Below are 14664 nucleotides of genomic sequence, written 5' to 3'. Positions count from 1 at the left end.
GTGTAAGGTTCCTTACAACACAGGGACTGGATTTCGCTAACCCTACAGGCAGAGGTGATCGCCACTAAAAAGGCAGCTTTCCAGGTCAAGTGCTGCAAAGAAGCCTTGTGGATAGGCTCGAAAGGAGCACCCATCAGTTTAGTGAGCATGATGTTAAGCTCCCAGGGAGGGGAGGGGGACCTCACTGGTGGAAACACTTTCTTTAAGCCCGTCCAAGAAATCTTTGACCACAGGCATAAGCAAGAATGAGGTCTGAGAAGGTGACTTCCTATAGGCTGTGATTGCCGCTAAGTGAACCCTGATGGAAGGGTACTTCAGGCCTGACTTTGCCAAATGCAATAGGTAGGGTAGAATCACCTGCTCCTGAACGTGAATAGGATCAAGAGAATTGTCAAGACACCACATGAAAAATCTCTTCCACTTGAAAGCATATGACTTCCTAGTGGAGGGTCTCTTAGCCTCCTTAAGAATGTTCATGCAGTCTGCTGAAAGGTCTAGGTGGCCATACTGGATGACCTCAGGAGCCATGCCGTCAAGGGAAGGAGGGTTGAGGTGAAACACCCTCCCCTCGTCTTTGGTCAACAAGTCTAGACTGCAAGGAAGTCTCCGGTGAGGGACAGCTGAAGGAGATCCGGGTACCACTATTGGCGTGGCCACTCCGGCGCTATCAGGATCATCCTGGTGTTGGTCCTGTAGAATTTCTGAATCACCGCCGGGATCAGAGGCAGGGGAGAAAAGGCGTACAGCAATGTCTGAGACCAGCTGATTAAAAGTGCGTTCCCCCGTGAGCCCTGCTTGGGAACAGGTCTATATCTGGTACGCCCCATTGTTGAAACACCTCCTGTGCGACCTCTTCGTTGAGCACCCAATCGTGCGCTTCTACAAACTCTCTGCTTAGGCCGTCCGCCTGTACATTTTGGATACCTGGTAGGTGAACTGCCACGATGGATAGACGACTTGCCAGAAGCCAGTGCCAAATGGCTTGAGCTTCTAGGGATAGAACTCGCGACCTGCTGCCTCCCTGCTTGTTCAGATAGAACATGGCTGTCGTGTTGTCCGTCTGAACTTGAATGTAGTTGGTGCACAGAGAAGGGTAGAGGGATTTGAGCGCCAGATAGACGGCACGAAGCTCCAGAAAGTTAATGTGGTAGCCTCGCTCCACTTCGGATCAGAGACCTTGGACTTGAAGCTGGTCCATATGAGCGCCTCAGCCTTGCAGAGAGGCATCCGTGACCACTGACTGAGATGGAGGAGGTCGATGAAATAGAACTTCCTGAAGAAGGTGGGAACGTTTCATCCACCATCTGATGGAGTCTCTGGCACCTTGTTGGAGAGAAACACAGTCTTCCCAGTGACCTGATCCCTGAGACCAATGATCCTCGAGAGCCTGCTGCAGAGGCTTCATGTGAAGGTGTGTATTGGGCACAATGTAGATGCACGAGGCCATCGCCCCCAGGAGAGACAACACTTGCCTGGCTTTGGGACTGTGAGTGTCCAGCAGGAGACGACACTTCAGGAGCATGGATGACAACCTCTCCTCCGAAGGACACATGCTTGCCTGCACGGAGTCCAGGGAAGCGCCCAGGTAGTGAATTCTTTGGGAAGGATTGGGCACTGACTGTTTGAAGTTGACCTGCAACCCCAATGATTCATCAGGTGGAGACAGAACGATAGATGGCTTTGAAGCAGAGCAGGCGTGGAGCTTTTCAGAAGCCAATCGTCCAGATAGGGATAGACGAAGATCTTCCGCCTGCAGAGAAAAGCAGCCACCAACGCCATGCACTTGGAGAATGTCCATGGGGCGGATTTGAGGCCAAACGGAAGCATTGATAGTGATGACGTCCGATCTGAAAACTGAGAAACTTTCGATGTTTCACTGAGACAGGTATGTGAAAGTAAGCGTCCTGCAGGTTGATGGCACACATCCTGTCTCACTGATGAAGATGCGGGAAGATCTGGTGCAGGACTAGCATACAGACTTTTTCTTTTTTGATGAACCTGTTCAGCAGACGTAGGTCGAGAATAGGCCTGTATTCCTACTCCTCGTTTTTGGACGAGAAAGTAGCGGGAGTATACTCCTTGATTTCTTCGCATGGGAGGGACCTCCTCTATGGCCTTTTTTCTGAGAAGGACAGAAACTTCGTCCTGCAGCAGTTGACTGTGGAATCGGGGAAGGTGCTTTAGTTGAGGAAAAACTTGCAGAGGGGGGACTTGAACCACAGCAAGTAACCATGCTGCACAATACTCAGCACCCATCTGTCCTTTGTTATGGATCTCCACTCTTCCAGGTGATGAGATACACTCCCTCCCACCGGAGTGGCGAACAGTTGAGGAGGAAGCAACAGCTCAGGGCTTGGGAGGCTGCTTGGAGGCGGACTGCTATTTTTCGTTGTTCCCTCTGCCTCTGCCAGGGCGTCTCTGCTGGAACTGGGTTTTTTGCTGTGTTTGGGATGACCACTGAGAGGTTTGAACCCTCTGCTGGTACGATCGTTTGTCCCCCTGACGAAAGCGTTTCTTACACTCTTTCCGTTTCTCCAAACCCACAGCTTTAACAGTGTCCATTTCTGATTTCATCTTCGTCATCTTATCATCAGCGTGAGACCCAAACAGAGATGTACCATTAAATGGAAGGTTCAGTATCTTCTTATGAGCATCCGGCTTGAGGCCTGTGAGGCGGAGCCAAGCCGAACGTCGTGAGCAGATCCCAAGGGAGTAGCCATGAGCCGCGAGGTCCGAAGCATCTTCTGAAGCATCTGCCGCAGCACTGATGACCTTGTTGGCTACTGTGAGAAGTTGGCCTGATATAATGATGCTCACTAGTTCTAGTGATCACCTTGTATCAGTCCAAACAACCCTTATGGTGATTGGTTGTAAGTCAACCTTATAGACCAGCTATCCTAATGGTAGCATGGACAAAGCAGTCTTAGGCTAAACTCTTTTGGCATGTGAAGCCAGCTGTTTTACCACATATAACCCCTTGAATACCAAATGAAAGGACACCACACAGGTAGTTATGAAAATAAACAAGATATTTATTTACTAACATACACCTCTGAACTCTTTATGAGATCAGAGGGCTAAGCACATGACAAGACTCTTAAGAAAAATACGTTAAGTTGCACGAGTTACAATGTTGCCCTAGGGGTGCAACAAACCCTATACTAAACAAGTGGTATAGGAAGTCGATAGAAGGAATGGAGCTGTCCAGAGGCTGTAGGATCGCTGGGACTACACTATCCTAACTTTAGGTAAGTAATAGGAGGCCCACGGAACGCGTGTGCAGAGTGTGAACTCACACGCGAGATGCGTAACAACGTCTATGGACAGTACAGTTCAAGAAAAAGGTGAGTACGGACAATCCTGACTAGATAGGACTAAAACGACTGTGAATCTGGACACTAGGCGAGCCAATCTACCCTTGAGCACCGAAATGCTCTTGTTATCTCACCCACGGGCTGCGGGTGCATAGGTGCGAAGTTGTGTCGGGTTTCTGCGTTGAAGTATATGGAGCCTGAAAGAATAGATGCTGCAGGCGACCAGGAGGGAGATGTCCGGTGTGATCCAAGGGTGGATCAGTGAAGCTGAAGACCTGAAAGCAGAGGGGACAATGTTCAAAGTCACTAGCCAGTGACTGGAGTGGAACCAGGAAGGAACCAGAGGCTATTGTCGCGATCAGGTGAAGAGTGGACGCTTGACTCTGCAGCCACGTGGACCAGGTGGTGTCTGCGACGACCAGGATGGAGGCACGAGCTGTCCCACGCAGGCTCTCGCTGTCGGCAGTGTTTGATCCGGATTCGGCGTCAACAGGCCTTGGCAAAGGCAACCCACGCGGTGAGTGGAATCGGTGTCTGGTGCGGACCAGGAGGGTCCGGGGTGCTTCTCCTTTGCAGGGAAGCAGGGGCCAGTCTGGAGCAACCAGACCAGCGGTGTGGATTTCAAGGTTCGTCGTCTAGGAGGCCACTAGCCAGCCGGCAAGTGACCAGACAACGCGTCGAGCAGCAATCAAGCAAAAGGGCCCCACGCAGATCTCGTGGAGGCTGGAGGGCTGATCTTCTGTGCAGGAGCTGTTCGGGGCTGGGGCTTCTCAATCCCCAAAGCACTTCGTCGAGGATACCTCAGAAGTCGTGCTGGAAGCGAAGTGCAGTTTCTTCAAGATGGCTGGTCCCACGTGTCTCGTCGCACCCACGGATCTCGGCTGTGCTGCAGATGTAGGTAGAGGTCGGAGAGGTCTGGGAATCCGGGTCTCGTTGGGCTCTGAAGTCTGGATCCTCGAGGGAAGACGACAAAGTGAAGCCGCTGGACGCTTGATGGTGCCTGCTTGTGCAGGGTGGACACACAAGGGAGATTTCTTCAGTCTTCTGTGGAGCAGAACGTCGAAGTCCAGAGTTTGTTCTTGTAAAATCAATTCAGGATAATCTAACTTGGAAGGGGACCAGCTCCTACCTTTTTATTCTGCTAAAGGGGGCTGTACTATCACTAGGTCCCTCCTATGGGTGGGATCAGGAAGGGGGGTGGTTACACCCCCTATCCTTTGTCCAGTTTCGCGCCAGAGCTGGGGCTGGAGTGCCCCAGCAACTGGTTTGAACCGGGCTATGCACAGAGGCACCTTCTGTGCCCCAGGCATGTCTCATTCCTTTCAGGCCTGTCCTACCTAATACACAAAATCCTGTCTGGGGTGGTGCTAGCACCTCCCAAGGCAGGAAACCCTTTGTCCAAGCCTCCCTCGCTGGAAGGACTCCCAGCAGCAGGAGGTCAGACTTGTGTCTGTGGTGGCAACATCCATTTTGTGATGCTGAGGCTTGAGTTAACTTTAACCGGGGTTCACGGTTACATACATGTTGTGTCCCTCTAAAAGGGTGGGACGCTACCCCCGTCGCCAGAATTGGCGAGGGGGTAGTATTCCAATTCGTATGACACCTTACTCGACATGTTTTGATAATGCTATGCCAAAGTTAGCAATAACCGCAAGATTATAATGCACTTAAGAGTATATGGTATAGCGTTATCATGGAAACAGCTAAAGGACTTTGCTCCGAAAGCTGCAGACAGGCTCAGCTCATGCCAGAGCACTATCTCACATAATTCCAAGCACTCTGCCTCCAGGATTGTTAAGGCCTGCCATAGGAGTGACTTATAGGAGTATATGTGTCCATTTTAGGTTTAGATATAGTTATACTATATCTAAAGCAAAGGGTGATTACACCACCTTGCCCCAGCTGATTGATCAGCCAGTTGTGTCAGATTTGGATGGCCAGCCAGGGGTGGCATAATACATGCTGCAGCCCCTGGTAGGCCTTGAGTGCACCTATGCACAGGGTACCTATGGTACACTGTACAAGGACTTACAAGAGTGACCCAATACCAATTGGTAAATGTACCTAAAGTACATGGATGTCAATTTAGAGAGAGAACAGCTAGGCTGTGGGTCTGATTAGCAGGCCCACACCCAGGGAAAGTCATAAACCAGTGAAGCAAAAAGCAAAATTCTGGGGTGACCATAGGATTGCAGACGATACTCTCCTACAGCTACAAGCAGGATCAGGGTGAAGTCCTGCTGGTCTTCCTTAGGAAGCTTCTCCGTGAAGCGAGTGAGGGAGTCCCAGAGCGATCTGTCGTACCTCCCAAGTAGAGCAGAGGCACTGGCCACCTTCATATAAGAAGCTGAAGTGTTGCATATTTTTCTTCCAAACGAATCCATGAGTTTACTATCCTTTTCCGGGGGTACCGAGAATGAGATGGAAGCAGAATGGAATTTCATGGCAGCCGCCACGATGACTAAATCAGCTGGTGGATCAGTCCTGAGGAACAAAGGGTCCTCTACAGGAGCCTTATACTTTTTAGAGATTCTGGATACAGAACCCACCGTCGCAGGCATGAGAAAGGTAGACATCGCTGGTTCTATGAATCCAGGCAACAGAGGCAGCAGAGGTCTGGGAGCTGTCCAGTGATGTAGGGTATCAAAGATTATTGATGTGGGCACCACAGGGGTATGCAGAGAGATGCTACGTTTCTGTGCTCCCCTACCCAGTATGTCCGTAAAGGTAGCGATATCGTCCATAGGTGAGACTCGTGAAGGAGGCGTAGAGGAGAAGGTCGGGGAATAGTCCCGGACTGTAGATCTTGTAGAAGAGGACCAAGTAGGAGATCTTGTGCGCCCTCTTTTGTGGGGCCTGTCGTGATGACGGCGGTGCTGACCCCTGGATCTAGATCGACGTCCAGAAGGAGATCTAGGCCTGGGAGGAGATCTTGGCCTGATAGGTGTTCTTGACCTTGCAGGAGATCGTGATCTGGCAGGAGATCTTGGCCTGGCTGAAGCTCGTGGCCTCCGAGGCGGAGACTTTGATGGTCTGAACGGAGTGCTTGTCCTTGGACCAGATGGTGAGAATGTGCAGGAGTAATCCAAGCCCGGACTACTGTGACCGCCCGATACAGCCCCCTGAGGGTGGTGAGGTGACACACTGCGTGACTTGTCCGCAGATCTGGGGGAGACTTCTGGAGATATCTCCACAATGTTCAGCCCAGGAGATGAAGATCTGTCTCCTGATGACGCTCTGGACCCAGGTGATGCCACGATAACCGTGACGTCTTCTCTCGATGTGGAGATCTTTGACGTCAATGACGTTTGAGTGACCATTGGCAACGAGCGAGGTCTTGATGCTCTTGAAGTCGATCTACCACGCCGTGATGACCTCGACTGCGATCTTCGGCGTCGAGTTGGTGAACTCGACGTCGATCTTCCTCGACGTCTGGTCGACGGCGACCCTTCATGCTGTTGTGTCGACCGCGACCCTTCATGCCGTCGTGTCAACGACGACCTTCTACGACGTTGTGTCGATGGCGACCCTCCATGGCGCCGAGTCGACGGCGAACTCCTCGACGGCGAGTGGTGGGATCTCGACAATCACTCGACGGCGCCACGCCAGCCGGCGGCGATCTGGAAGCCGTCATAACTCTCAACGCTGACCCCTTCGAGGGTGGCGGAGAGTGTGTCGATGGAAGCCTCGACGTCGACGGAGACTTGGACATGCCAGCAGCCACAGACTTCGAGCCCGAAGTGTGGCGCCACGACGCCGACTTACTTGGATGCGGCGGAGACTCTCGACGTCGCAATGGTGTTCCTGAAGAGTGTCTGGGCCTCTTAGACGGCGACTTCGACGGTGAATCTCGTCCTCCCTTCCTCTTCTTGGGGGCAGGAGAAGGGGAACATCGCCATTTATGGCCATGCTTGCTCGAAGACGAGGTCCAGGGGCCTCTTGGCCACCCACCTGAGGACTCCAGTCCTTTTCCATCAAGGCATGGGGTCTGATACGTTCTCTGTCTCGAAGGGTCCGTCTAGAGAACTTCTGACAATGGTGTCACTGGTCAGGGTTGTGTGCAGATGGAAGGCACACAAGGCACACTGAGTGTGGATCAGCCAGTGACATATTCTTGTCACAGGAAAGACACTTTCGGAATAAAGCAGGCCTTCTGACCGAAAATTTCAGTGGAATTCTACAGAAAACAGAAGGAGAAGCCTTAATAAACCAGAAGAAGTTGAATTTTCTGAAAAAATTCACTTAACCAAACAATTTGAGTCAAAACTGAAGAGCTCACGCTCCAGGATCCTCTCAGAAAGAGCCGGAAAAAAGAACTGACTCAACTTCCACCTGTGGTGCATCATGGGAGAAGGGGGTCGCCTTCAGGTCTTAAAGGCATGGTAAACATACTCTAATGCTTTAAAGGCAAGGTGTCAGTCTTTCTTTGTTTCTTATTACTCTGCTGCAGCCTACAGGCAACTGCCTACAATTACAAGCTTTCTTTATGGCAATAAAGCATTGTTGTATGACAACTGTTTATTGCTTCCTCTTTTCCTTATGGGTTAGGAGGGTATGGGTACTACAATGCAAACCAAAGTAATTTAGGCATTTTTGCCATGTTGGAAACATTTTAGGCTGCATGTATATGTTTTCACATATGCATATATATGTATATATATATAATTATTTTCTATATGCTCCGGGATTATTCATAGATTATGACTTTGATGAGTATCCCCTGGATGAGAACTGTGTGTACTTGCAGTAATACACACTTCTGTTTTGTTATCCATTATGCACTTAGTGTAAATATATGCAGCTTACTGTGAAGTGTCTGTTAAGACATTATTGTTGTGAAGACCTCTGTAAACTTTTTAACTGGATGCTTATATACAGAGGTATTCATTCTTCGTTTTACTGAACACTCATGGTGACAGAACAGTTTATGAATGTCGAAAGTCCTGCATGCATTTGGGCATATGGCGAACTGAAGGCCCGGGAGCCGCCTATATCACAAAATCAGCAAAGTTTGACTGCCAACACAATCACTTGGAATCGACTCAGTTTAATTGCAACCATTCATCTCTGTGAGGGTATAATGTGTAGCTAGACAGTTTGCTGTTTTCCAGAGGAGACCTACAAATGTCTGCTTAAGGAGACGAAACATTGACAATTCAATTTTATATAAAGACCAAATCCTGAAAGTGAACATTATAGAGCCTGGAGCATCTTGTTGACTATTAATGCTATTTCATTTAGATGAGGCATGTTCTTCTGCACTTAAAGTCGATACCTACTCACTTACACTGCAATAAGCACTGCGCTCTCTGGGCTCCCATACATTGTTAATGATAAATGACCTGCATGTGTCGCAATACATGAAAATACTGTAGCATGAAAATATAAGCATTTTAAGCTGGTTCCCTTTTTTTTAAACATACGTCAAAATAATTTTTAAGACATATATCTAGTACATATTCGGAAATGAAAAATTGGGCACTATTTTTTTCTTGATAGTCTATATCTTGGTTTCCTCAAGGTAGACGGGTCAGGCGTGTTTATTCTTATCTAGCTTCTAAATGGTCACTATGCCTAATGCTTATTCCTAACCCTTCAGAGAAGGGTTGAGCCATTAATATGGCACTGAGACTTTTATGTCAAAACACCTTTGACAGTCAAGTAAAGCAGAAATCATCTACCACGGAAACAAAATATAATCTCCTTTCCACTTAGGCATATGCCAAAGGGATACTGAAACGGAGTAGAAAGGGTACGTAACCTCTTACAACCAACTCAATCAGTCACATAGCAGAAGAAGGTGGAAGGTGGCAGTATAAAACCAAATTTCATTTATCAAAATTATTCTCCTACCTAAAGAGGTCATGGGTATGACCAAAAATGGCATTTGTTACTTTTCCTGGAAACCATACCACATGTAAGGTGAAATGGCATACCGCCCACTACACCTCAAAGGCCTTATTAAGAAACCATGAAGAAATACATACATGTAGAGAATCACACTGCATAGGTAAGCTGAAGAGTCTTGGGATCCTTGGCATCTTCACATCTCTTCTATCAAACCCCCTGATGCTAAAATGATTACCCGCCAAGAGCGGTGGCACAGGCAGGCCAGGTCTACCCATGAGTGGGGGTGGATGCCAGTCTAGAGTCCTCCGACGTCGCTGCTCTTCCCAGTACAGTTTCTCCTCCTCCATTCTTCTCCAGTACATAGCCTGTTCATAGCGTCTGGAGAGTAGACAATACCAAGCACATTTACCACACATACAACAGACTCAGTTCTAAAAAACATCATTCACTGCAGAAAATCTATCCTTTTCACAATCCCATGAAGAGTTTTGGAACAACCTTTAGCTTTCAAACACCCTTTGGTACAGAGGTCACAGGAAAGCACATGAGTCCGGTTTAGTAATGTACTTATTGAATGTCTTAAATCCCAAGACGGACTCATTTTTGGTATAACATATGAAGGGGGTTCCACCTATACTTTGAGTTAGGGAGAGTACATGGGTTAAGTCATGAATGCGATTAGTACCTTCTAGGGCTTAAAGGAAGTGAGGGGACTTTGTTCAGTAAGAAGGGAAAAAGTAACCTATTCCATGAGATCAGGCGTAGTTTGCCAAAAATCCTTCTCATTTGGAGTGCAACCCTATTGTACAGTCACATGCACTGCACTGATTGTAAATAAGTGCTTTTCACTCAATACTGTGTTTTACCTGAACAGATGTCACACAATAGTGTTTAGTGAATGAACAGAAATACATTGAGGACGAAATGACTAATCTCAGGACTTTACAAATGAAAGCTAAAGATACGTCATTCTTTCTGATCAGATACTGCCTTGATCTAATGACAAAACTTTTGTTTGCTGACTAACACCACAGTATGCAGTCAACCAACCCTATCAACATGCCCAGTTTAATAAATAGTGTGTAATAGCAGTTTTTGTAATCAGGTTGTCCATACTTTGTTATTCAGATGAGACCATAAGCTAGTAGAACGTTCTAAAGTCTTTTGTCCTGTGAATGCATTACAGATCAGGAGTATCCATCACACTCTTTTGTGTTAAAAATGTAGGGCCTGTGAATGAGAGGACCCAATCTATAATTGCATTTACTTTAAAAATGAATACCCTTTTGGGACAAATCTTGGATGGGAGGAGAACACATCTATGCCCACATATCTAAACTTAAGGCTGACCTACTGTCAGCGCTTCACTAACCCTCCACAGTAATGTAGTTCAGCCAGTCTTGAAGGCATGTATGCCCAAACCTTGAAAGAGGGACTGATTTTTCTTGGTCTTATAGTAAAGCCTGAAAATGCTGCTAGTGTACATTTAACAAAAGAAGCAAGTTTATACAATGCCTTAAACAGAGGCAGTGAAGTGTGGAGATGAAACCAGGTGATAACACGTAACCACAACACCAACAATCAACTTCAAGTAGGTGGCCTGCTAGTCTTCCAAGTACTTTCATGGTTATGTACCTTTGTAAGACTTAAATACCAAAATGGAAACTAAACAAGACAGGCAGCCAAGTTCCATGCATTGGACATTTTGTTGTTTGTGTTCCGGTTAAAGGAGGAGCGAGCCTGGCAGTTCGGGCTGGCTTGTTTCCACTGGAACTGGGTTAAGACTCATTTGTATGCTGTGTCCAAACGGAGGTGGCATGGTGTGCAAAATTAGATGAACTGAGATGTAACCCTGAGAAACAACCAGTGGCTGAGATTAATTCAAGCATTCCATCCATCACTTTTTGTATACTGTAGTGTGTCACCCTAAGTGGGACGGGTATGCTCAGACAAGAGTCCCATGCTCACTGTTTCACTGGAACCAAGCTATAGCTGGCTGACGAGCCCTAACTAGGGCTAAGTCGGTCCTGGGTTGCTTGTGTTCAGGGAAGACTTGGCTTGGCAGTTCAGGCAGGACTGTTCCCATTGGAGCAGAGTCAAGACTGATTTGCATACAGCTTGGTCCAAGCTGCGGTGGCATAGTGTGCAAAATAACAATGGGCTGGGATGCGGCCCGAGGAATTATAAGTGTCTGGGATTAATTCAAGCATTCCATCCATTACTTTTTTGTATACGGTAGTCTGTCCAGTTCAGGAAGGACCTGGCTTGGCAGTTCAGCCAGGACTGTTCCCATTGGAGCAGGGTCAAGACTGATTTGCATATTGCTTGGTCCAAACTGAGGTGGCATGGTGTGCAAAATAACAATGGACTGGGATGCGCCCGAGTAATTACCAGTGGCTGAGATTAATTCAAGCACTCCATCCATAACATTTTTGTATCCACTAGATAAGATGGTGCCCAGCACACAGAAGGCCAGTGTAGCATTCATGGGAAGATCATATGTGCAGGAGCCTGCAGCAGGATACAGTGATTCAAGGCAGAAGACAGCCATCATCACGAAGTCAGACACATTTTAAGTGCAGGCGAGGACAGTATAACTATGAAAACACACTTGGGGATTTGGGCTTCCTGAAATCTGTTACAGCTGCATAACGATTTGACTACTATCACATGGCAAGAAGGCATCTTAGTCTGTTGTTGAAAACACACCACTTAACTCCATCCAAGATAGTTCCCACACATAACTTGTACCACATAGTAACTAACGCTGAAGAAAAGGAAGGCCAGCAATAAACAAGACATCTCTTTCACAGAAAGGAGTATGGCGCACCGCACATTAAAAGTGGCATTGAGCACAAACGCTGTTAGTGTGGTCTGGTGATAGTTCCATGGGAAGGGGCCATGCTAAGCAGATATTTCCATGATAGATTGTCTCTTTCTAACAGATTTGGGTCTGAGACAACTACTTACTCATAACGGGTCATGAAGCACAAGTTACTACTTGTGTAACGATATATCTGTAAGAGACATTAGTTAGTGATAGATTCCTTACCTTAGAATATCCCCAGGCGTCAGACTGGATCCGGAAACTTTTGCATAGCAATACCCCTGCGCGCCGGTAGGCGTCGTCTGCGGCTCCGCGTCCGTCGTCGGCGTCGTGAGCGCCGGGATGACGTCGTCGGAGTACTTAGACGGCGCCCATGCGCGCTGACGTCAGTTCTGACACACAGCTTTTCCGCGCCAGATACGCAGAGCCATGATAGAACTAACACTGGTGCCATGAAACTAGGGCCCTGAAAGGGGATGACCTTAACCCTAGATATCGGTTCGCAGAACGGGGAGGATGGGTGGGTCGGTAAGGAATCTATCACTAACTAATGTCTCTTACAGATATATCGTTACACAAGTAGTAACTTGTGCATCTGAAAGAGACACGTTAGTGATAGATTCCTTACCTTAGAATAGATACCCCAGCAATACCAACCCCGGTGGTGGGTCTGCGAACCAATATCACACCAGAAAGTCCTGGAGGACGGAACGGCCAAAGAAGCCATCCCTCCGGACTTGACTGTCCAGGCAGTAGTGTCTTGCGAACGTGTGCAGCGAGGCCCACGTAGCTGCCTGGCAAATGTCCTGCAGGGGGACACCGCGGCCCAGGGCAGTTGTCGTTGCCGTGGCCCGAGTGGAGTGAGCCCGCAATCCAGCCGGGGGCTCCTTCCTCGCCATGGAGTAACATGCTTGGATACACAAGATGATCCACCTAGAGATGGTCCTCTTGTGCACAGCCTTACCCTTCTTCGCGCCCACGTAACCAACAAAGAGTTGGTCATCCACCCGGAATTGGCGTGTGCGATCTAGGTAGTAGGAGAGCGCACGTTTTGGATCCAGACGGTGGAGCCTCTCTTCCTCTTTCGAGGGATGCGGAGGCGGAAAGAAAGTGGGCAAGGTAATGGACTGCCCGATGTGGAAGGCCGTGACAACCTTGGGCAGAAAGGAAGGTCGTGTACGTAACACCACCTTGTCAGGATGAACAGACAGGAAAGGTGGAGAAGAAGAAAGAGCCTGGAGCTCACTCACTCTCCTGGCAGAGGTGATGGCAACCAGGAAGGCAGTCTTCAGAGTAAGGAGACGAAGAGGACAGTTATGCAGTGGCTCAAAGGGAGCACACATCAGATAAGTGAGAACAAGATTCAAGTCCCACTGGGGCATCACGAAGGGAACAGGAGGGAACATGTGCGTGATGCCCTTCAGAAATCTGCTTACAATAGGGGACTTGAATAAAGAAGGCTGATCTGGTAGCCTCAGGAAGGCTGATAGAGCAGAAAGGTACCCTTTAAGAGTGCCCAGAGCAGAGCCCTGCTGGGCAAGGGAAAGAAGAAAGAGCAGCACTTCCGAAAGGGGTGCAGAGAGAGGATCCACAGCCTTTGCTGTGCACCATGCCACAAATCTGTTCCACCGGCAGGCGTATACCGACTTTGTGGAGGGACGCCTGGCTGCCAGAATGATATCACAGACTTCAGGAGGCAAGTCAAATGGCCTCAACTGTCGCCGCTCAATCTCCAAGCTTGTAGGTGGAGACTGGACAGGTTCGGGTGCAGGACCGTCCCCTGCTGCTGCGACAGAAGGTCCTCCCGAAGAGGCAGACGAATCGGGGGATCGACTGACATGCTGAGTAGCTCGGGATACCAGTATCTTCGTGCCCAGTCCGGAGCCACAAGGATGACCTGGGCCCGGTCGCGCCTGATCTTCTTCAGCACTCTGGGCAGAAGTGGTATAGGCGGAAAGGCGTACAACAGACCGCAGCTCCACTCGCGACGAAAAGCGTCGCCGAGCGAGTGCCGCCTTGGAAATTCCAACGCGCAGAACTGATGACATTGCGCGTTCTCGTCTGTGGCGAATAGATCTAACCAAGGCTCTCCCCACTGCCGAAAGAGACCTTGCGCCACGTCCGAGTTCAGACGCCATTCGTGATCCATCATGCACCGGCGGCTGAGTTCGTCCGCCCTGGCATTCAGAGAGCCTGCCAGGTGTTGAACCACCAGGGTCACGCCCTGATGTTCCAGCCACTGCCAGAGGCGCAGAGCCTCCTGGCAGAGGGTCCACGACCCCACTCCGCCTTGCTTGTTGCAGTACCACATGGCGGTGGTGTTGTCGGTGAACACTTGCACCACGCTCCCCCGGACAGAGGGGACGAATGCCTTCAGTGCTAGACGAATCGCCCGCAGCTCCAGAAGGTTGATATGGAGCCGGGACTCCGCCGGAGACCAGAGGCCTCTGATCTCCGCCTCTCCCATGTGGCCTCCCCAGCCCTGGAGGGACGCGTCCGTCACAACTACGTGCTCCGGTTGGGGTAGGGAGAGGGGTCTGCCACTGACCCAGTCGCGGTCCGTGAGCCACCACTGCAGTTGTCTCGCAGTGCCCTCCGAGATCAAGACATGATCGGACAGGTTGCCCTGATGCTGGGCCCACTGAAACTTCAGGTCCCACTGCAGAGCCCGCA

General features: G+C 49.2%; 1 protein-coding gene across 1 annotated transcript in view; it reads right to left on the bottom strand.

Moving 5' to 3' along the window:
* ZFR2 (zinc finger RNA binding protein 2) overlaps window positions 1-14664 on the bottom strand; it is an 811721-nt gene that overhangs the window by 448916 nt on the left and 348141 nt on the right. The window contains exon 11 of the mRNA XM_086947097.1: window positions 9302-9542. Within this exon, the coding sequence (XP_086803223.1) occupies window positions 9302-9542 (241 nt within the window). The remainder of the gene's footprint in view (window positions 1-9301; window positions 9543-14664) is intronic.

The sequence above is a fragment of the Lissotriton vulgaris genome, chromosome 12 (assembly GCF_964263255.1).
Source record: "Lissotriton vulgaris chromosome 12, aLisVul1.2, whole genome shotgun sequence".
NCBI lineage: Eukaryota > Metazoa > Chordata > Amphibia > Caudata > Salamandridae > Lissotriton > Lissotriton vulgaris.
This window is presented reverse-complemented; position numbering and strand designations above follow the sequence as displayed.